General features: G+C 43.0%; 1 protein-coding gene across 2 annotated transcripts in view; it reads left to right on the top strand.

Annotated features, from left to right (window-relative positions):
• The window catches only part of GRIK4 (glutamate ionotropic receptor kainate type subunit 4), a 759,832-nt gene that overhangs the window by 520,437 nt on the left and 217,801 nt on the right, over positions 1-21,594 (top strand). For both annotated transcript variants that reach the window (XR_009632086.2, XM_060787230.2), the window contains exon 6: positions 6,230-6,408. Coding sequence is in view for 1 of the 2 variants with exons in the window: in XM_060787230.2 (XP_060643213.2) it covers positions 6,230-6,408 (179 nt within the window). In the remaining variant the exon portion in view is untranslated. The remainder of the gene's footprint in view (positions 1-6,229; positions 6,409-21,594) is intronic.

Raw genomic sequence — 21,594 nt, 5'->3', positions numbered from 1 at the left:
CAGAACACCCATGACCAACAGAAAATACTGTGTTTTCTGGTGGTCTTTGGCGACCCTTCTGACACCCCCTTGTGACCTCCCCAGTTTGAGAAATGCTGCCTTAAGGCCGTTCAGCCCAACTCCTTTCACTGGAGCAAGAAAACGTAATCAAAGCCCTCCTGATAAAAAGCCATTCGTTCTAGACTTTCATTGTCATTCTGTGACCAGCTTCTGCTGGAAGTTCTACCAAAGGTTGACCATAGGATTGCACTGAAGGTCTAGAGCAGGCTTGGGCAAACTTCAGCCCTGTAGGTATTTTGGACTTCCACCATTCCTAACAGCCTCAGGCCTCTTCCTTTTCCCCCTCAGCTGCTTAAGCTAGGAATTGTGGGAGTTGAAGTCCAAAACACCTGGAGAACCCAAGTTTGCCCATGGTTCACACCAGGGCTGGGGTTGGCACCTTTGAACCTGTAAACACACCAATGTTCTTTAATAAGCAGAGCAGTTTATTGAAGATTACTATAGCAATAATCCAAAACGGTAAAATGCTTTCAAACAAGGAATAAGGAAATGTCCACAGATTAATCAACTGAGCAATGTAATGATATCCAGTCAAAATCCAAGTCAGGAAACAGAATAGTCCCAAAATCCAATAAACAAGTCCACAGGAGTAAAGTCTTTCAGTTCCAGAAGGTTGTAAAGACCAAAGTTCCTTGAAGAAACAGGAGAAACTTGAACCAAATAATCCAAACGCAAGAGCTTGAAACCAAGACTAACAGCTTACAAAAATCTCAGCATGAACATGAATTTAAGGCAGGATTACACATGAATCTCAGCATGAACAGGAAGGCATGGATCAGACATGAAAACCAAAGGTTGGACTCACTGAAGAGTATACATTTACAGGCCCTATAGTTATTCAGAAAGCCATCGCAAAAGCATTCAGTTTCCCTTGGGAAACCTCTCCCTGACCCCTCTTCTCTCTCAATCTTGCTCAGCACCTCCTCCCTACATCCAGATGGCGATCCTGATAAATGTAACCTTTACGATCAAAGAATGACTCCCTTGGTCTGCCAATTAGTACATTCCTTTCACTATCTCTCTCTAACCTTGACTGTTCGACCTCGGCCTCTTTTTCAGAATGCATTGAGGCATCTTTGTCTTGTGAACCAGCTATCCCAGAATCCTCAGTGTCACTCTGGCTAACTGTATTCCCTTGACCATCATCTCCATTCACAAATCCCTGAGTGTCAGCAGAAACCTGATCATTTAACTTAGACATTGGAACCTCTGTAGGTTCATGATCTTTCTCCTTTGAATCCTGTGGCAAAGAGACAATCACAGGCTGAGCCCCTACAGCCCGTGCCTGTGCTAAAGAGATCACTTCTGTAGGAATTTTCTAGGTCCTCCAGTGCTCTTCTATGCCATTCTTTGGCCAAAAGCAAAAGACATTCTTTAAAAAGCCAAAAACATAAGAAAATTGAGTTCTAGATTACACTGAAATCATATTATGCATTGCATAAGGATATTATCATATATTATATTATAGCCTACCGTATATTATTATCATTGCCAGAATTCTGTTAATGACATGTGCAGCAGCTACGACCATACCTCATGAAGTCTGACTTGGCCAGGGTGGTCCATGCCTTGGTTACATCCAAACCGGACTATTGCAATGCGCCCGAAAGTTTGAACTGGTACAACGGGCGGCAGCCAGGCTCCTTACTGGAGCAAATTATAGGGAGCATACAACACCCCTATTAAAACAGCTTCATTGGCTGCCAATAAGTTGCCGAGCCAAATTCAAGGTGCAGGTCATGACCTATAAAGCCCTAAACAGTTTGGGCCCCGCCTATCTCTGCGATCGCATCTCCTTCTATGAACCGGTGCGAACTCTAAGATCTTCCGGGGAGGCCCTCCTCTCGGTCCCACTACCATCTCAAGCGCGGTTGGTGGGGATGAGAGAGAGGGCCTTCTCAGTGGTGCCCCCCTTCTCTGGAACGCCCTTCCAAGGGAAATAAGACAGGCCCCATCCCTCCCTTCCTTTCGTAAGAGCTTGAAGACTTGGTGGTTTCAACAAGCCTTTGAAAATGGCCAGTTCTAACTCAGCCCTATACATTGTCGAATATGGCCTTATCCTTCCTACCAATTACCCAGATCATTTCCTCCAGTCGGCCCTGGAATGAACAGCCACAGACCTGTACATAATATTATTGTTGCCTGCCATAGCATTGCATTTAATTCCCGGGCCCCCTAGAATTTTTAGGCTTGCACAAATCTTGGCCCAGTCTTTTAAATTTTTTAAAATTGCCTTGAACAGGCAGGATTGCTTTTAATATATCTGTGTTATGGCGACAATTTTTATGCTTATATTTTGTTTTGTTAATCTTATGATTATGTTGTTTTTACTTGTATGTTCTGTGTTTTTTACCTGGGAACCGCTCTGAGTCCCCTCAGGGAGATAGAACGGTATATAAATAAAGTATAGGCAGCCAGACTGCTCACCGGAGTGTCATACAGGGAGCATACTACCCCTGTGTTGTGTCAGCTCCACTGGCTGCCGATCCAGTTCCGAGCACAATTCAAAGTGCTGGTTTTGACCTACAAAACCCTATACGGTTCCGGCCCAGTGTATCTGTCTGAACGGATCTCCCTCCCGGAGTCTAAGATCTTCTGGGGAGGCCCTGCTCTCGACCCCGCCTCTATCACAAGTGAGGTTGGTGGGGACGAGGAGCAGGGCCTTCTCGGTGGTGGCCCCCCATCTATGGAATTCACTCCCTGGGGAAATTAGATCAGCGACATCACTCCTTTCCTTTAGGAAAAAACTGAAAACATGGATTTGGGACCAGGCATTCGGACAATCGGGCAGATAAAGAAAGGACTTTGACAATGGTCAGGAAATGACTAATGGAATGGAACTATGGATCTCTGAAAGACGAAACGCTGAGCATGAGAATAGTTTTATATGATGTGTTATATACTGATTGTTTTGATTGTTTAACTGTGATGATTGTTTTAACTATGTTTTGTACATTATGTATAATTTGTATAGGCATCAAATTGTGCCTTTTTGTAAGCCGCCCTGAGTCCCCCCTCAGGGGTTGAGAAGGGCGGGGTAAAAGTACCCGAAATAAATTATTATTATTATTATTATTATTATTATTATTATTATTTAAAGGGAAAAGCAAAATTAGACCTGTGAATGTCCTTTTTTGGTTAATGACCTTAGAGGCATCTAGAACCTCCATCCTTATTGAACTATTGAAGCAAGCCATCCGTAAAAGATCCCTGGAAGGTTCAAAAGCTTAAAGGATCCAGCTGTAGGGATGCACATGTATGTTGATAGGCCATCATCTGTCTTCCATCCATCTATCAGAGGTTCCTAGGCATGAAAAGATTGAGGATTCACCAAAGGATAGAAGGAAAGGTCACTATTATTCCTGCCCAAAGCATGTCTGTGAAGGATCCCCCGAGTAGTATTGTAACAGTCAACAGAGTTTTTTTCATTATTTGTGGGAAAAGAAAAATTGCCACAGCTGTGAGATCTCTGACAACGAGAATATAGCTGGTAAGTGACATAAGCTGCCCAAATTTCAGAAACAGCCTGATAAAATGTCTGAGGCACAGCAGTTACGAAATTTGTCCCAATCTTCCTTCTGTGCGAGTAGGTTAGAGGAATACAGGAAGTCAGGGCATTAGAAGGGTAATGAGTACCTAGCAGTGTGACAGATTTCTTTCCCTGTATGTGACTGAAAAGCAAGAGGAAATGGAAAGACTTACAGTCTAAGTGAGCACAATTTGGGAGATGGGAAAATATGTTTACTGCTGGCTATTTCTACATTTCTTGGTCCATGGGAGATTTTGTGAGCACCTTAGTGGAATTTATTTCAGATCTATCTAAGGAAGCCCCCCGTGGCGCAGTGAGTTAAAGCACTGAGCTGCTAAACTTGCTGACCGAAAGGTCGGTGATTCAAATCCGGGGTGCGAGGTGAGCTCCTGTCGTTAGCCCCAGCTTCTGCCAACCTAGCAGTTCGAAAACATGCAAATGTGAGTAGATCAATAGGTACCACTCCGGTGGGAAGATAACGGCACTCTGTGCAGTCATGTTAGCCACATGACCTTGGAGGCGTCTACGGACAATGCCAGCTCTTCGGCTTAGAAATTGAGGTGAGCACCAACTTCCAGAGTCAGACACGACTGGACAATGTCAGGGGAAAACCATTACATTTACCTATCTGTCTGTCTGTCTATCTATCTATCTATCTATCTATCTATCTAATCTCTTTATTCATCAATCCAACCAACCATTCCTTCCTCCCAAGTTTCCAACATTTCTTTTGCATTCCTACATGACCAAGCTACAAAATGAAGGATTGGACTAATCAAACTTAAATGTTTAAGGAACAAGGCAGTCACTCAATAAAAAGAGAATGTATTTTGTTTTCTTATATACTAGTCTGTGCCAAATTCTGAGGTATTTTTGGAAAACCACTGGTCATATAACCTTTTGGAAAATGAAATTCATAACCTTTTTGGAAAACCGGGAATATTTTGGAAAGGCATGGCCTTGTTAGAGATTGTATGATCTTCCTGAGAAAAGTTAAAAACTTGCTTGAGTCAACCTTCTCCTTAGTGGTAATTATCCACTAGTATTCATGCAAGGCAATTAGGTTTCTCAGTTGTTAGACTGATATACCTAGATATCTCTTTGAACTGTTAAGGACAAAGATATGCCAATGCACAAAAACATAATATAGGTTCAGAAGTTTCTTTCGTTTTCCCCAAAACATCTACTCTCTCATAAAATACGTATATTTGCTTTTCAATCATGCCCTCAAGAGACCTAAATAAAGTAGTCTTCTTTAAGATAACATAGTTGGTTTACTCACAAACTTCATGTATTCAGTATGCAGGTACTTTGCTTAGCAATCCAGTTATAGATAGATTTGAAGTAGTTTCTCTATGTAGATAACACAGGGTATCTTTCTTAGGATCAATAATCCAAAGTCTAAAGCATTTCTCTGGTTTGAGAGTCTAATAGTCTCTTCTCTAAAGTATTCTGTTTCTACTAACTTCTAAACTTTACTGTACCACTTCTGATGCAAGCTCACTGATTTCTAAAATGGAGTATGAGATCTTAGGGCAGTCCCAGATCTGACCACAACAAAGAGTTAAGGGAAACTGCATACCAATACACACTAGGCCTGGGCGGTTTCGTTTGTTAATTTTGTAATTCGTTAAATATTCGTTAATTTTAGCAATTACAAAATGATTACAAAACTTATTTTTAAACCCGGAAGTGTTTTTAAATATCGAAACGGCATGCGCCAAATATTTTTGTATTTCCGTCCATTTCGGAAATACGTAAGATGGCTATGCTTGCTGGGAGCTCTCCTCTCTCTCCTCTCCTTAGCCAGTCAGAGCCTGAAAGAGGAGGAGGAGGAGGAGGAGGAGAGGGCGGGGAAGGCGCCGGCTGAGCAAGCGAGTGAGAGGGCGAGCAAGAGGGCGAGCGACCCTCAGCGGGAAGGCGGCCCGTCCCTCCTTCCTCACCTTTGCGGTGGGTGTGCTTCGTTCTCCCAATTCCGCACTGAAACCTTAGCGGAGGGCTGGGCTAGATGGCCTTTGGGGAGCCCTTCTCCCAATTTCGCATTGAGACCATAGCAGAGGGCGGGATTAGATGGCCTTTGGGGAGCCCCTTCTCCCAATTCCGCACTGAAACCTTAGCTTCGGAGGAGCCAGGCCCGACTCGGCGGCAGCGCTTGAGGGCCCGCCAGAGTGAGTGCCTGCCTTCCCTCCTTAATAATAATTTCTCCTCCCTATTCTACTAAATTAATAATTAAATTTAAAAAATATTGAAAAAATATTGAAAAAAAAAGGGCGCCATCTTTCCAAAATGTTTTGTAAATATTAACGAAATTTCGTAAATACCGAACTTTTTTAAGGGAAAATTTTGTAATTATTTTAAATATCGAAACAAAAAAAAACCCCAAATACAAATCGATTTTAGAAACAAATTTTTGCGATGTTACCCAGGCCTAATACACACATATACAATACAGTAAGCAATCTGAATTACGTCAATTAGTGTAGGAGGCTTGTAGAAGGTTGCTATTTCCAACAGGCATCTCACATTTCCCCCTTTTGACCACATTTGCTCCAGCTTGGTTATTTTGGTTCCAGGCAGCTAGAAACTCAGTCTCCAGCCCGTTCCCTAAAGGAGTTTTTTTGTTGTTTCCTTTCCATGCAGGCCTTCTAAACCTGGAGAGATTGCTCCGTCAGTTCCTTATCTCCAAGGAAACCCTCTCCGTTCGGATGTTGGATGACAGCCGGGACCCAACACCATTGTTAAAGGAGATCAGGGATGATAAGACAGCCACCATTATCGTCCATGCCAATGCTTCAATGTCCCACATCATCCTCAACAAGGTAAGTGGTGGGTGACTTCACCTGAGTCTATCAAGTTTGAGATAGGGTATCGAGAAAGAGAAGGAGAAGAAGAACTCAACTTTATTTATATTCCGTCCTATCTCCCCGAGGAGACTCAGAGTGGATTCCAACAAACAAAAAGGCAAACATTTAGTGCCTCGATAACAACAACAACACTTTATTTATATTACACCCTTCTCACCCCGAAGGAGACTCAGGGCGGATCGCAGCACACATGCACAGCAAACATTCAATGCCGTTTTTGTATAGACAATACACAGACAGACAGACAGAAGAGAAAGGAGGTGTTGTTGACTCAATGTCCAGCTGGTTTGTTTGTTTTTTTGTTTTTTGTTTTTTTGGTGCCGAGGAAGGTAAGTCCAGCCATAGGGGGTGCTGTTGCTCCATTCTCTATGATGAAGAGCCGTGAGGACTTCCTCCTTCCTTTTTGGTCACCTAGCATTTTCTGATCTTCTTTCTTTATAGCATCATAAAACACCTCCTCATTCTTAGCGGTACCTAATTTCTCTAATTACAGCTAAAAGCCGTTTTCAAACTGCTTAGGTAAACAGTGAGCAGGGCTGACAGTCGACCACTCGTGCCGACCTGGGGCTTCGAACTTGCAGCCTTTCAGTTGACAGATCTTCTAGTTGCTGGTGATTTATCAGCTGTGCTGAACCTCTGGTAACAATAAGTACAAATGGAATAACCCATAATAACCCCACATAAAAGGACAGCTAAACATGACATCTATAATTTAAATAAAACATAATCTATCAAAAATTATAACTAACATAATATGTGAACATTAAACATCAGGATTAATTTAGAAAAGCCAATGAAGGTTAAAAAATTATTGTGTTAATTATGCATTGATTGTGTGGCCAATGATGTTAAACCAGCGAATGTACAAAGCCCAAATACATTGATAATTTCCAATCAGAAGTCTGGTGATGGTCTGTCTTCATCTAATCCTCCTCCTCTCCATATACTAGTGAGCAAAAATAAGTTTCTGAAAGAGAGAAGGGAGGAGGCCAGCTTTATTTCTTTAGGGAGGAAATTCCAGAGGTGGGGGGCAACCATAGAGAAGGCCCTTTCTCTCATTCCCACCAGCCATGCTTGAGACAGAGGTGGGACTGAGAGCAGGGCCTCCTCCAATGACCGCAGTGCCCAAGTTGGTTTGTAGGAGGAGATACAGTTAGTCAAAAAGCCTGAACCCAAGCCATTTAAGGTTTTAAGGTAATGACCAGCACTTTGTATTTAGTCAGGAAGCAGACCGACAGTTAGTGGAACTGTTACAGCATGGAAATGGATCTCTCCTTGTACAGAGCTCGAGTTAGTAATCGGGCTGCCAGTTGAAGCTTCCGAACCAGTTGAAGCTTCCGAACTATCTTCAAATGCAGTCCAACGTACAGAGCATTGCAGTAGTATAGGCAGGATGTGACTAAGGCGTGGACTACCATTTCCAGATCTGCCGTCACCAATTGAAGCCGAGTGGCAAATAATTTAAAAACAAAGCATATCTTCTTGCAATTTACAATGAACTTAGAGACATCATGAGCACAAGATTCCGGCAATGGCTAGTTGACATAAATTTAAGAATGAGTGGAATGAAACACAACTTCTTGCAATGTTTATTTCTCATCTTTTGATATTGTGTGATTTAATTATGGCACTGAATGTTTGCCTTTTTATATGTATGTAAGCTGCTCTGAGTCCCTTTGGAGAGAGAGGATGATCTAGGAATAAAGTTTATTATTATTTTATTATTTATGAACCGATAACATCATAGTGACAAGATTGGGTCAATGGCTAGGCTACCTACTTCAATACATATTCCAAATGGCTGGTAGTTTCATTGCATTTGGTATCCAAAATTTCTCAGAAAATGCAGGAAAGAAAGTCCCACCAGCCCTAGCCAATAGAGCTAGTATGAAGGATGATGGAAACTTTTTCCCATTGGTGATCAAAAGAGACTATTTGTACACACTTCCATGACATCCTATCTATAAATAGTTCTGCTCTCAGTTGTTGGGACCTATTTCTTTGTTAGAGTGGATTTTCCCAAAATGGTCCTTGAGTTTTCTTCTTCTAAGTTTGTAGCCAATGTTTATGTTTTCCCTTTTTTTTCCCTTGGTGTTTTAACAGCTTTCTTTAAAAATTGATCATTCTCCCTTCCCACTCCTATTCCTTTCCCTAAGGTTTGCTATGTGAGTTGGAACAATGCACCCCCTTTGGCTCTAAAATTTTGGCAATGCTCCCAATCACTCCATTAGACAAGGAAACAATATTAACAATTTATAAACAGCCGCTTCGATCCGCAGCTTCATCAACACACACTGGTGAGCACAGACGCGCAGTTTAGCAAGCGTATGATTGTTTTCTGGTGGTAGTTGGTTCGTATACACCAAGCTTGAAGGGACCAAGCTCTTTAAATTGCATAATGTGTTTGTGTTCAGAGTCCAGAAACATTGCAGAAGAACTCTCAGGGTACCGAGGTCTTGAATCCAAAACAGAGAGCCCTGCCTGTAACTGATTATGGTAAAACTTCAGGCTCCAAGGGTGTAAGAGAACTACAAAAAGATCTTAAAATATCTAGGAGAATTGAAAAAAAGGTTCCATGATTTGAAAGGACCATAATGTAGACAGCAAGGCATATTGCCTGATGAAGGTGTTCTCCAGATGGGTTGCCACCACTGAAAGGATCCTCTCTAATGTCTCTGAGGAAGGTGTTCTCCAGATGAGTTGCCACCACTGAAAGATGCCTCTCTAATGTCTCTGAGGAAGGTGTTCTCCAGATGAGTTGCCACCACTGAAAGGTTCCTCTCTAATGTCTCTGAGGAAGGTGTTCCCCAGATAGGTTGCCACCACTGAAAGGTTCCTCTTTAATGTCTCTGAGGAAGGTGTTCTTCAGATGAGTTGCCACCACTGAAAGGTTCCTCTCTAATGTCTCTGAGGAAAGTGTTCTCCAGATGAGTTGTCACCACTGAAAAGTTCCTCTCTAATGTCTCTGAGGAAGATGTTCTCCAGATAGGTTGCCACCACTGAAAGGTTCCTCTTTAATGTCTCTGAGGAAGGTGTTTTTCAGATGAGTTGCCACCACTGAAAGGTTCCTCTCTAATGTCTCTGAGGAAGGTGTTCTCCAGATAGGTTGCCACCACTGAAAGGTTCCTCTTTAATGTCTCTGAGGAAGGTGTTCTTCAGATGAGTTGTCACCACTGAAAGGTTCCTCTTTAATGTCTCTGAGGAAGGTGTTCTTCAGATGAGTTGTCACCACTGAAAAGTTCCTCTCTAATGTCTCTGAGGAAGATGTTCTCCAGATAGGTTGCCACCACTGAAAGGTTCCTCTTTAATGTCTCTGAGGAAGGTGTTTTTCAGATGAGTTGCCACCACTGAAAGGTTCCTCTCTAATGTCTTGAGGAAGGTGTTCTCCAGATAGGTTACCACCACTGAAAGGTTCATCTCCAACTTCTCTGAGGAAGGTGTTCTCCAGATGGGTTGCCACCACTGAAAGATTCATCTCCAACTACTCTGAGGAACCTGTCCTTCAGATGGGTTGCCACCACTAAAAGGTTCCTCTCCAATGTCTCTGTGAAAGGTGTTCTCCAGATGAGTTGCTATCACTGGAAAATCTTTCTCCAATTTATAATTTTGGTCTAGAAAATGTGTTTTCCTCATTTAGGGGTAACACTTGGAGAAGGATGCTTGGATGATGACCTTACAGTCTGTGTAACTTGCAATCTATCATGGAAGCAACACCAGTTTTGAACATGGCAACCTCTCCTATGGCTCATTTGAGGGGTTTTTTTCTTTGATTTTTTTGGTCTTGTTATTAAAATTCCCAAGTTCCTATAAAGTACAGAAGATAGGATGTGCCTTTTCTGACACATTACACCAAGTATGGGTTGAGCATTCTCAGCTGGAAATCTGAAACACTCCAAAACTGGAAACCTTTACTGGCAGGCTCCTGTTTTTACCTTCGAGGCGACAGCCACAGTTCTCCTGTGTATTCATTCCCTAGGCAGAAGCAGCAGATGGTGGACTCCCGGGAGAAAGGAGAGAAGCTGGAGGGAGATGAAGGATCTGTGAAATAGTAGGAGGTGTGCATTTTCCCCAAGCACTATGCTTGGATTCCCACCTCAGTCTCTCTTCCAGCCATACGAAGCTTAATGAGCTTCAATGGGAATTGCTACCTAGGATGTTATGATCCAAATATCCATTTACCTTTATGAGAACAAACAAATAATCCACTCAACAACACACAAGTCTATACAAAATGTGTCATGCTGGTATCTCATCTCCAGGATATTTCATTATGTCCGTATTGCAAATGTACTGTGAACTGTGAATCCCAGTGACTACAACTCCCATATGTCAAGGTCTATTTCCCCCAAACTCCACCTGTGTTCACATTTGGGCATATTGAGTATTCCTGTCAAGTTTGGTCCAGATCCATCATTGTTTGAGTCCACAGTGTTCTCTGGATGGAGGTGAACTACAATTCCAAAATTCAAGGTCAATGCCCACCAAACCCTTCCAGTATTTTCTGTTGGTCATGGGAGTTCTGTGTGCCAAGTTTGGTTCAATTCCATTGTTGATGGAGTTCAGAATGCTCTTTGATTGTAGGTGAACTATAAATCCCAGCAACTACAACTCCCAAATGACAACATTGTATTTTTTTTTGAGTGATGGTCACTCCTTGTGTAGTGAGACATTTTGTTGCCAAATTTGGTGTGATTTTGTTCATTGGTTCTTTTGTTTTTAAGGTACTCATTATGCACAAATTTATAGATAGATAGATAGATAGATAGATAGATAGGATAGATAGGATAGATAGATAGATAGATAGATAGATAGATAGATAGGATAGATAGGATAGATAGATAGGATAGATAGATAAGATAGATAGATAGATAGATAGATAGATAGATAGATAGATAGATAGGATAGATAGATAGGATAGATAAGATAAGATAGATTAGATAAGATAGATAAGATAGATAAGATGTAGATGTAGATAAATATAACACCAGGGATTAGTAATTGTATAAGGTCATAAGGATGCATCCATCCCCAGGAGGCCACCACCATACCTGATCCCATAACAAATATCAGATATATTCCTCTCAAACGCTGCATAGATGACAAAAAGGCATTTACATCATGTTTTTTTCTCCAATCTTGCTGGGCACTTAGAGTGCATTTAGTGTTACTTTGAGGTGCAAAGTGGAAAACAAAATTGCAAAAAATATTTTTATTCCCCAGGAAGACTCCAAGAGTAATCTAATGTAATAGGAATGCCCTCCAGAACACCTAGAAGTCATTTTGAGGTATTATGGAGCAACGATTGTGGGAGAAATTTTTGTGTGTATATTTTTACCTTTTGGGTCCTTTGGGGCTTCAAAAACAGTTTCAAGGTTGCCCCTTTTCCACCCCAGATTTACAGGATGCATCCTTCCCCACGTGATGTATGGTTGACGTGGAGGCTTTAGCATCAACCCGCTAATGCATGTGTGCCAGGCCTGCCGTCACACATATAACGCCACCGACAGAACGTTCCTATCAGCCCCAGGCACAAATTCCTTTTCAATAAAGTCAGTGTGCAGACTGAGCTGTCAGTTTAGGGAGTAATGAATCATTCCCCTTGTGTGAAGACTGAAGCACCGGCTCAGCCGCAATCGAGCGATCCACACAAAATGAATGGAGCTGGAATGCTCCTGTGATGATGATCCTAGACCACACTGGGAAACAACTTTTTCAAGGCTACCTCAAATGGGAGGCAAAAATGTAGAAGCCAGAATCAGTTCTGGTTTACAATAGAAGCTACATCAATCCTGTAGATTAATTCCATGCTGTTAACACTTAATACAATGGAAGTCTGGTAGGTCCACCAGGCTAGTAGTGGCGCTATCTTGAATCCAGGTCAAGAATCAATGGGCCAGTGTTATTTATTTATTTATTTACTATATTTCTATACTGTCATTCTCAGCCCGGGGACAACTCATGGCGGTTTACAGAACGGCACAATTTGATGCCCATAACAATATAAAAATAGCTAAAATATTTAAACATACATAAAAATTCACTACATAATAACATCAATAAAAACATCCTAAAACAATAAATCCTCCACATTTAATTACCAAATCATTATCCAGTCGCGTTGTCCAGCCATTCTGAGATCAGAGTTTATCTGCTACATTGCATTTGGGAAAGCTGCTCAAATAGCCAGGTTTCGACTATTTTACGAAACGTTACGAGGGTGGGGGCTGGAAACATTAAGAGGGGGGAGAAGGTGGGGTATAAATATTGGAAAATAATAATAATAATAATAATGATAATAGGCATTCCACAGCCAAGAGGCCACCGCTGAGAAGGCCCTGTCTCTCATCCCTGCCAACCGAACCTGTGAAGATGGCAGGACCGAGAGCAGGGCCTCCCCAGAAGATCTTAAATTCCTAGATGGTTTGCAAGGAATGATACATTTGGACAGATAGGCAGGGCCAGAACTGTTTAGGGCTTTATAGGCTAAAGCCAGCACTTTGAATTGTGCTCGGTAGCAGATTGGCAGCCAGTGGAGCTGGTGCAACAGAGGAGTTGTATGCTCCCTGAGCGCCGCTCCTGTTAGCAACCTGGCTGCCGCCCGTTGGACCATTTGAAGCTTCTGAACAGTCTTCAAAGGCAACCCCACATAGAGAGTGTTGCAGTAGTCTATGCAGGATGTAACCAGAGCGTGTACTACCATGGCCAAGGTACGGGCACAGCTGGCGCACAAGTTTTAATTGTGCTTCCAGGCTCACCGATGAGATCCCACTTTGGCTGCCATGGCATCATCCCATGGAACATGGGATTTGTTGTTGGGGTGTATTTAGAATAGTTCCATTGCTATAGAAGGATGAGAGGAGATATGATAGCCATGTATAAATATTTGAGAGGAAGCCACAGGGAGGAGGGAGCAAGCTTGTTTACTGCTTCCCTGGAGACTAGGACGAGTAACAATGGCTTCAAACTACAAGAAAGGAGATTCCAGCTGAACATGAGGAAAAACTTCCTGACTGTGAGAGCCGTTCAGCAGTGGAACTCTCTGCCCCGGGGTGTGGTGGAGGCTCCTTCTTTGGAAACTTTTAAACAGAGGCTGGATGGCCATCTGTCAGGGGTGATTTGAATGCAATATTCCTGCTTCTTGGCAGAATGGGGTTGGACTGGATGGCCCACCAGGTGTCTTCCAACTCTTTGATTCTATGATTCTAAGTCACTTCTGGTGTGAATTGGCCATCCTTAAGGACATTGCCCAGGGGACACCCAGATGTTCTACCATCCTTTGAGAGGCTTCTCTCATTTCCCTGCACTTGAAGCTGGAGCTGACAGACAGGAGCTCACCCCGCTCCCTGGATTCAAACCACTGACCTTTTGGTCCTGCCAGTACAAAGATTGAATCCATCGCACCACCAGGGCATTATGATGGTGATGATAAGCCAAGTAAGCTGTTGGGGCTGTTGCTTGTGACTGCATTGTGGAGGAATTGTCCTTCTCTTCCATCTCACAGAAGTGTTGCAAAAATGCAACTGCCTCCGCTTTGATACTGAAGGGGAAAGTTCTCCCGGAAAACTCAATGCCTTGCTATGACCTCTTCTGTGATGTAGATTAATGATTGCATTCTCCGCAGAGCAAGGAGATGAAGAGTGCAGTTTGGGGAATATTTTTAAAAAGGAGAAGGAGATGTATCCATATTTAGAAACTCCCCGCTGCCCTGGCTCATACAGTTCAGCGGTGGCAGGATTTTGTATTCATGCAAAGCCGTTCCCATGATTAGTCCTTGCAGGTAGGGATGTGTTTGTCTTCCATCCGCAGACTAAGGTCAAAAACAAGTTGCTAATAGAGTCCGCCCGATTCTCGGAGAGATCAAAGAGATCCGTTGCGACTTAATGCATCTCATCAACTCAGCACTGTATCATTTTAATTGTGTGTCTGCCAAACGGCTTCGGTGTGTGTGTATATATATGTGTGTGTGTGCATAAAAGCTCAAACCAAAAGACAACTTTTCTTTTTGACCTTCAGCGTTGGATTTTTAAAAAAACTCAACCGAATTCAACCTGTTGTGTTTTATAAGGGAAAGCAATGCCAAGATATGGTCTTTCTCTCTCTCTCTGTGCTGAGTTAATAAAGGATTTGAATGAATTCTCTCAGTACAGAGGGCTATCCCTCCAGTCCGTTGCCATAGAAATCTTGCACAGCTCCAGAGCTGGCCGCTTCCTTTGGACACCCTCTTCTTGCTGGCTTCCTTTCTCTGGGGTATTCTCCCGCCGTGACTGACATAAAGATGTCAAGGATTGAAAAGGCTGCCTTTAAAAAATAATAATAATGTTTTCTTAAGCACCGCGTTTTGAATACAGCTTAATGTGACCCATTTAAATAGAGCGATCCATAGGTAAGGGGAGGCAAAACAGACACACTCACCCATACATAGCATTGTGCCTTATCTGTTCTTTAAATTTCGAAGCTCATCAGTTCTGGCATTTTTACAGAACTTTCTCGGGGAGGGCAAACTTGGCGAGGACGGAGCACGATTATCATAAAAGAGTTGCTTGTACGTTCCAGGGTTTGCAGGTTTGCAGAATGTGAAGCTGTTGCATCCCAGATCAGGAAACAAGACCATAAGATTAAATCCACCACACTGGACTGTAGGAAAAACCATCCTTTTTTATTGATGAAAAATTGGTTACAAAAGAAAGGCAAATGCAAAGTCAAAGAGCCACAATAGAAACACAGCAGTCAGGAAAATCTCTGAGCCTGAGCAAAATTCCAAAAACCAGAATACAAAAATCAGGAACCTGTTAGCATCTCACTAACCATGTGCTTGAAAACTAGAAGCCTCTGGGATTATTTATTATTTATTTATTTACTGTCCTTGTATACCACCGTTTCTCAGCCTAACTGGCGACTCAACGCGGTTTACAACAGAATATACAGTACACAGTATACAATTAAAACCGTAAAAAACATAATACACAATATTTCACATAAATCACAATCCAATACATCTCCTAACTAAAATCGTGGTCCAATTGCATCATCCATATTACCAATCCGTAGATTACCGGCCATGGAACACAGGAATTCTGCCAAGGGACAACCACAGTCCAAAACGTTGCTTGATCTAACACAGTGGTTCTCAACCTTCCTAATGGCGTGACCCCTTAATACAGTCCCCCATGTTGTGGTGACCCCCAACCATAATATTGTTTGCATTGCTACTTCATAACAGTCATTTTACTACTGTTATAAATCATAATATAAATATCTGATATGCAGGATGCATTTTCATTCACTGGACCAAACTGGGCACAAATACCCAATACACCCAAATGTGAATGCTAGTGGGGTTGGGCGAGGATTGATTTTGTCATTTGGGAGTTGTAGTTGCTAGGATTTATAGTTCACTTATAATCAAAGAGCATTCCGAACTCCACCAGCGATGGATTTGAACCAAACCTGGCTCCCATGACCAATGGAAAACATTGGAAGGGTTTGATGGGCATTGATCTTGAGTTTGGGAGTTGTCGTTCACCTATATCCAGAGAGCACTGTGGACTCATGCAATGGTGGATCTGGACCAAACTTGGCATGAATACTCAATATGCCCAAATGTGAACACTGGTGGAGTCCGGGGAAAATAGATCTTGACATTTGGGAGTTGTAGTTGCTGGGATTTATAGTTCATTACAATCAAAGAACATTCTGAACTCCACCAACCATAGAATTGGTTCAAACTTCCCACATGGAATCCCCATGACCATCAGAAAATACTGTGTTTTCTTATAGTCTTTGGCGACCCCTCTGACACCCCCTCGCAACCCCCTCAGGGGTCCCGACCCCCAGGTTGAGAAACACTGATCTAACAAGACACCCGGAAGGAGGCCCCTTAAGCCAAAGAAAGTATTCCTTGAAACGCCCCTTGACTTTGAAGCCTGGGCCTGTCTCTCCTGTAATCTAATTGACCTTCATAGAAACTGTGAATCACTCCTGTTTCTAGCTATCTGTTCCCTTCGGTCCTCATTAAAAAACCCAGGTGTGATTTCCTCTGGAGAGCTATCACGGCTGGATTCCAAAACTTTTTCATCAGGCTGTTCAGTTTCACTTTCCTCGCCACTGACCTCAGCATCAACAACAGTTTCAACACTATCAGGGAGAGATACATGATCAGTGGCTTGCTCAGTTGGAAATACAATCATAGAATCAGGTCCACACAGAGATTGGGGCTCAGGTTCACACAGAGCAGGCTGAACCGCAACAGAAGCAAGTGCTAGATGGCTTCGGCCAGGGTTTAAACGAGCGCCAAAGATCAGTCGTGGGATTCCTAAACAGGAGGAATCCCATAAACATCCGCTGCCTAGCTTCCTCTTTTATATCGGAGTTTTGTTTCTTGGGAAGGTATGAAGCATACTGTGCTGTCACACACTGGGCCTGTGAAGAGGTCCGTAGACAGGACGTGTTCTGTATGCCCAACGGGACGCCGGGGATGCCTCGGATTAGAAGCCCTATAGATTTCCCTAAACAAAGTCTTTAGAAACTTGGAAAGTTTAACAAAGTCCTTTATTAGTGCTTAGATCTTCAATAAATCAAATACTTCAAGGTTTTGAATCAACTGGTCGCTTTCTTAATCTTGTCCACAAGGGACAGGCAACTATCTTCATGAACTGTTTCTTCACTATCAGGGAAATCCTTGACCTCTACCTGGGCAATCTGTCTTAGGCTCTGCTGGCGTGGGTCCCTACACCCGGTCCAAATTGCGTTATGGCTGCCACGAGTGGTCCTTACCAAATAGAGTCCTTTTGTAGATTTCCAAGAGGAAAGAAGGTCTTCAATTCTCAACGAAGGCTGGCTGAAAGGCTGTGGTACTGGATTCCCCCAGCAAACGCTATGCTTCTCTGTAGAGCTGTGGGACTGAATTCCCCCCCCCCCCCCAGCATAAGCTGTAAAAGATGAAGCTTTCTACAGGTGGAACTGACTCACGCCCTGTATGAAAGGCTTCTCTGTGAGAACTGAACTAGAGGTCCCCTTTCCCCCTCCTAAACCCAGAAAAAGGGGCGGAACTAAATAACCTAATGATGATTGATGGGTCATTGGCCCTATAATTGCAAACCAAGGGAAGCCATCTTATTGCAAAATGCATGGAACCTTGGAATACATGCAAACACTCAAAGAAAGAAAAGGAAGTTGGAGCTGCTGGTACAGCCGTACCAGAACACATATCATAAGACACATGCTTTTGACTCATAAGCTGGATCTACACTGCCAAATAATACAGTTTGAAATGCATTACGTGATCAGTGTAGTCCAGTGTTTCTCAACCTTCCTAATGCCGCAACCCCTTAATACAGTTTCCCATGTTTTCGTGACCCCCATGAGAAAATGAGAATATCTGCCCCGGATGCTGTAGGAAATGAAGCTTTTCTACAGATGGAGCTAATCCACGTCCTGTAGCTTAGCTTTTCACTATAAGACTGAACTAAAAATGGCTCCCTCTCTTCCCATGGCCCTGGGGAAAGGGGTGGAACCAAAACTTAACAATGGTAGACAGGTGGCTAGCCCTATGATTGCAAACCAAGGGAAGCCACCTTGTTGTAAATGCATGGAACGTTTGTATATATGCAAACACTCAATAGAAAGAAAATGAAGCTGAAGCTCCTGGTACAGCTGTACCAGCACGGGGGGGGGGGGGGGGGGTGAAAATGGAACCAAAACTGGCATGGATTTTTGCCGAGTTGCACATCCCTATTTGGTAGTGTAGATCGAGCCACAGAATCCTAGTAACACAGAGTTGGAAGAGACCACAAGGTCATCAAGCCCATTCTACCACACAGAAAACACAATAAAAAAGCTTCATATGGCACCAAAAGGCCCATGAAAGCATGCCATTGTCTCTGAGAATAGTAGTTGCTTCCACTGAAAAAGTTCAGGTCCAATTTAGAATCTTCATTGAGAAATGTCTTATTTGGAGACAGGACTCAGAAGATGACCTTAAGGTCTGTGCAGTTAAGGCTGTGTAATTTGCAATCCATCATGGAAGTAACACCAGTTTTGAACATGCCAAATCTCTCCTCTCGTTCATTCTGCCAATTCAGTGCTCAAACTGTGCACAAGAAAACTTGGCCTACTTATTATGCTACTAGGATGTCTTCTCAAACAGAAGAAACGTGGCCCCCTTTCAGCCCTTGCCTTCCCCTCTGTAGGAAATAGACTTCAATACTTCTCAAACAAAGTCTCTTTCCACACCCTTTATATCTCCAGTTCCCTTTTTTTCTTCATCCTCCTTGTTCCTACGGGGTCAAAAATTTCAGTACTCAAATCCATCAAGATGCAAAGAGCTCCTCTAGCTTGGTAGATGAGTGAGTCAAGGGAACCTGCCTTTCCCCACATCCTCCGGTGCAAAATCAAACGCTTGTTCATGCCCTGAGCAACAGGCCTTCTAGCAATAGCATAGCATCAGTCAGGCCTCTTTACTTGTCTCTTGGTGTTGCTCTTTCCCAGCCTTGCTTCACTTCCGAATACAAGGGGGTAGGAAGTTGGTTGTACTTTGAATCCCATATAGTATACTTTGATTGACAGCATTGCCCTAAGCCTCAAGCAGAAGTCTTTCCTGGCTTTCTAACTAGAGAAGCCCATCCAACCCATGCCATTACGCTAGGATTCCTTCTCTTGCATGCTGGCTATGTGCCCACTCTCCCTGTCTATCTCATTGCATAATGGGATGTGAGACCAAATGTGTTTTTGTAGATCAACCAGAAACTGGTGGTTTAACTGATTATTTAGAGAGGATTGTGAGCTTTCCTGTGGCACAACGGGATGGGCTCTTGAGTCTGGGAAATTCAAGTCTGAGAAATTCAAGTCTGGGAAATGATGGTTCTCTCTGTGAGAAAACTGGCTCAGAAAGTGCAGGTCCTCAATGGCATTCATGGGAGTCAGAAGTAGCAACAGCAGGTAAGGAGTCAAGTGAAGAGCTGAGTGATAAGGAGGGTTCCCACAAGAACCCACCTGTAATAATAAGAAGGAGGAGGAGGAGGACGTTGCCCAGGGGATGCCCAGATGTTTCGATGTTTTATCATCCTTGTGGGAGGCTTCATGTCCCCATATGAGGAGCTGGGGCTGATAGAGGGAGCTCATCCGTGCTCTCCCCGGATTTGGACCTGCAACCTGTCAGTCTTCAGTCCTGCCGGCACACGGGTTTAATCCACTGCGCCGCCGGGGGCTCCTATTAACATAATGTAAATGAATAATGAAAATGACCAATCCTGTCCACTATTTGTACAATAAAATTGAATTCTTGGTATAACTCAGCATCTCAAAGATTTCTTGCATCTTGTGAGATGACAAAGCAACAATTTCTCCCTCTCTATTAAGATTTCTTTAGTTCCTACAAGAAACCTGCACAAAATGAGTTTCTTTCTCTTTTGTTTAGGCAAAGCACCCACTCTTCCCAAGCCCAGAAGGATAGGTTTATGCTATTTTTTAAAAAAAAATCCATGGTTTTTAGAATGGCTCATGCAATTTGTGCCAAAAGACAACAATATACTTTTATGTCTGAATGCATTTACTGATAATTCACAAAATCATTTTTTTTTGACATGCTGGAATTTATAGACCTATTGTTTGTAAAATTTGAGGTGGGAACATCAAACTCAAGCATTTATTTTTAAAAAGTAATCATTATCTGGTGATGAGAGGCATGACTTGGCTGATGTGCCTTGGGTTTTAGATGTGCAGAGCCACTTGTTTTGATGCTCCAGCTCTGTGTGAAGGTTCAGAGAGATCAGTGGTAGGTCAGGCATAGTTTTGCTCCATGGAATAGAAGAATCCTTTCCACTTTCTCTCCCTTGTGTCAATATGTCTGTTCTCACACCTTGATGGAGACTGAGCTCTGTCACTCACATTTCTGGTGTTTTATCTCGGGATGTACCACATCTCCCTTCTCAGCATGGCTCTGCTCCTTGTTCACTCTCACCCGCCTTTGCTATGGCATTTGAAAGGCCACTTCAGCTTTGATTATTGAGCTCCGACTTGACTCTGTTTTGCAGCCCTGCCAACCTCAAACAATGCATCTGCCATCACCTCTCGCTTCACATCTTCCCCCATATGGTCCAGGGTTGCATGGAGGCTTCTTCCACTGACAAGCCCATCCTGGTTCCCCACCTGACAAGGCGGGTCTGTAGAAGTAGTCCAAGGGAAAAAGGGAATCATTTGTGGCATTCTTTGATTTTCTGCCCTTGGAAGTGAGAGCTTCTGACTTCAAAGCAGGTTGCAAGGGAGAACAGATGTACCTGCCCAATACAAGCAAACAGCAGGTGCAGGCTTTTGCAGCGGATACAGTAGGTGACAGTGTGTGGAACAGAATAGAGTATTGGGTAATTGTTTCCTCCACTTCTTCCCACTTTGGTCATCAAGATGGATTATTATTATTATTATTATTATTATTATTATTATTATTATTATTTCATGTACAACAAGATTAGTACACAGCAAACAAGATCATTATGCTGGCTGTTCTGTTCAAACACACCTTGGACACTTCCCAAATGTCTAGGACTCTGTGATGTATCAGCTAATAATGCATGCAGATCCAAGTAGTGTGGCCCTTTGCAGCTGATAGATCATAGAATCATAGAATCATAGAGTTGGAAGAGACCTCATGGGCCATCCAGTCCAACCCCCTGCCAAGAAGCAGGAATATTGCATTCAAATCACCCCTGACAAATGGCCATCCAGCCTCTGTTTAAAAGCTTCCAAAGAAGGAGCCTCTACCACACTCCGGGGCAGAGAGTTCCACTGCTGAACGGCTCTCAAAGTCAGGAAGTTCTTCCTCATGTTCAGATGGAATCTCCTTTCTTGTAGTTTGAAGCCATTGTTCCTTGTCCTAGTCTCTAGGGAGGCAGAAAACAAGCTTGCTCCCTCCTCCCTGTGGCTTCCTCTCACATATTTATACATGGCTATCATATCTCCTCTCAGCCTTCTCTTCTTCAGGCTAAACATGCCCATCTCCTTAAGCCGCTCCTCATAGGGCTTGTTCTCCAGACCCTTGAACATTTTAGTCGCCCTCCTCTGGACACATTCCAACTTGTCAATATCTCTCTTGAATTGTGGTGCCCAGAATTGGACACAATATTCCAGGTGTGGTCTAACCAAAGCGGA

Source organism: Anolis sagrei, chromosome 7 (assembly GCF_037176765.1).
Source record: "Anolis sagrei isolate rAnoSag1 chromosome 7, rAnoSag1.mat, whole genome shotgun sequence".
Lineage (NCBI taxonomy): Eukaryota > Metazoa > Chordata > Lepidosauria > Squamata > Dactyloidae > Anolis > Anolis sagrei.
Note: the sequence above shows the minus strand (reverse complement) of the source record. Positions and strands in the feature narration are given on the sequence as shown.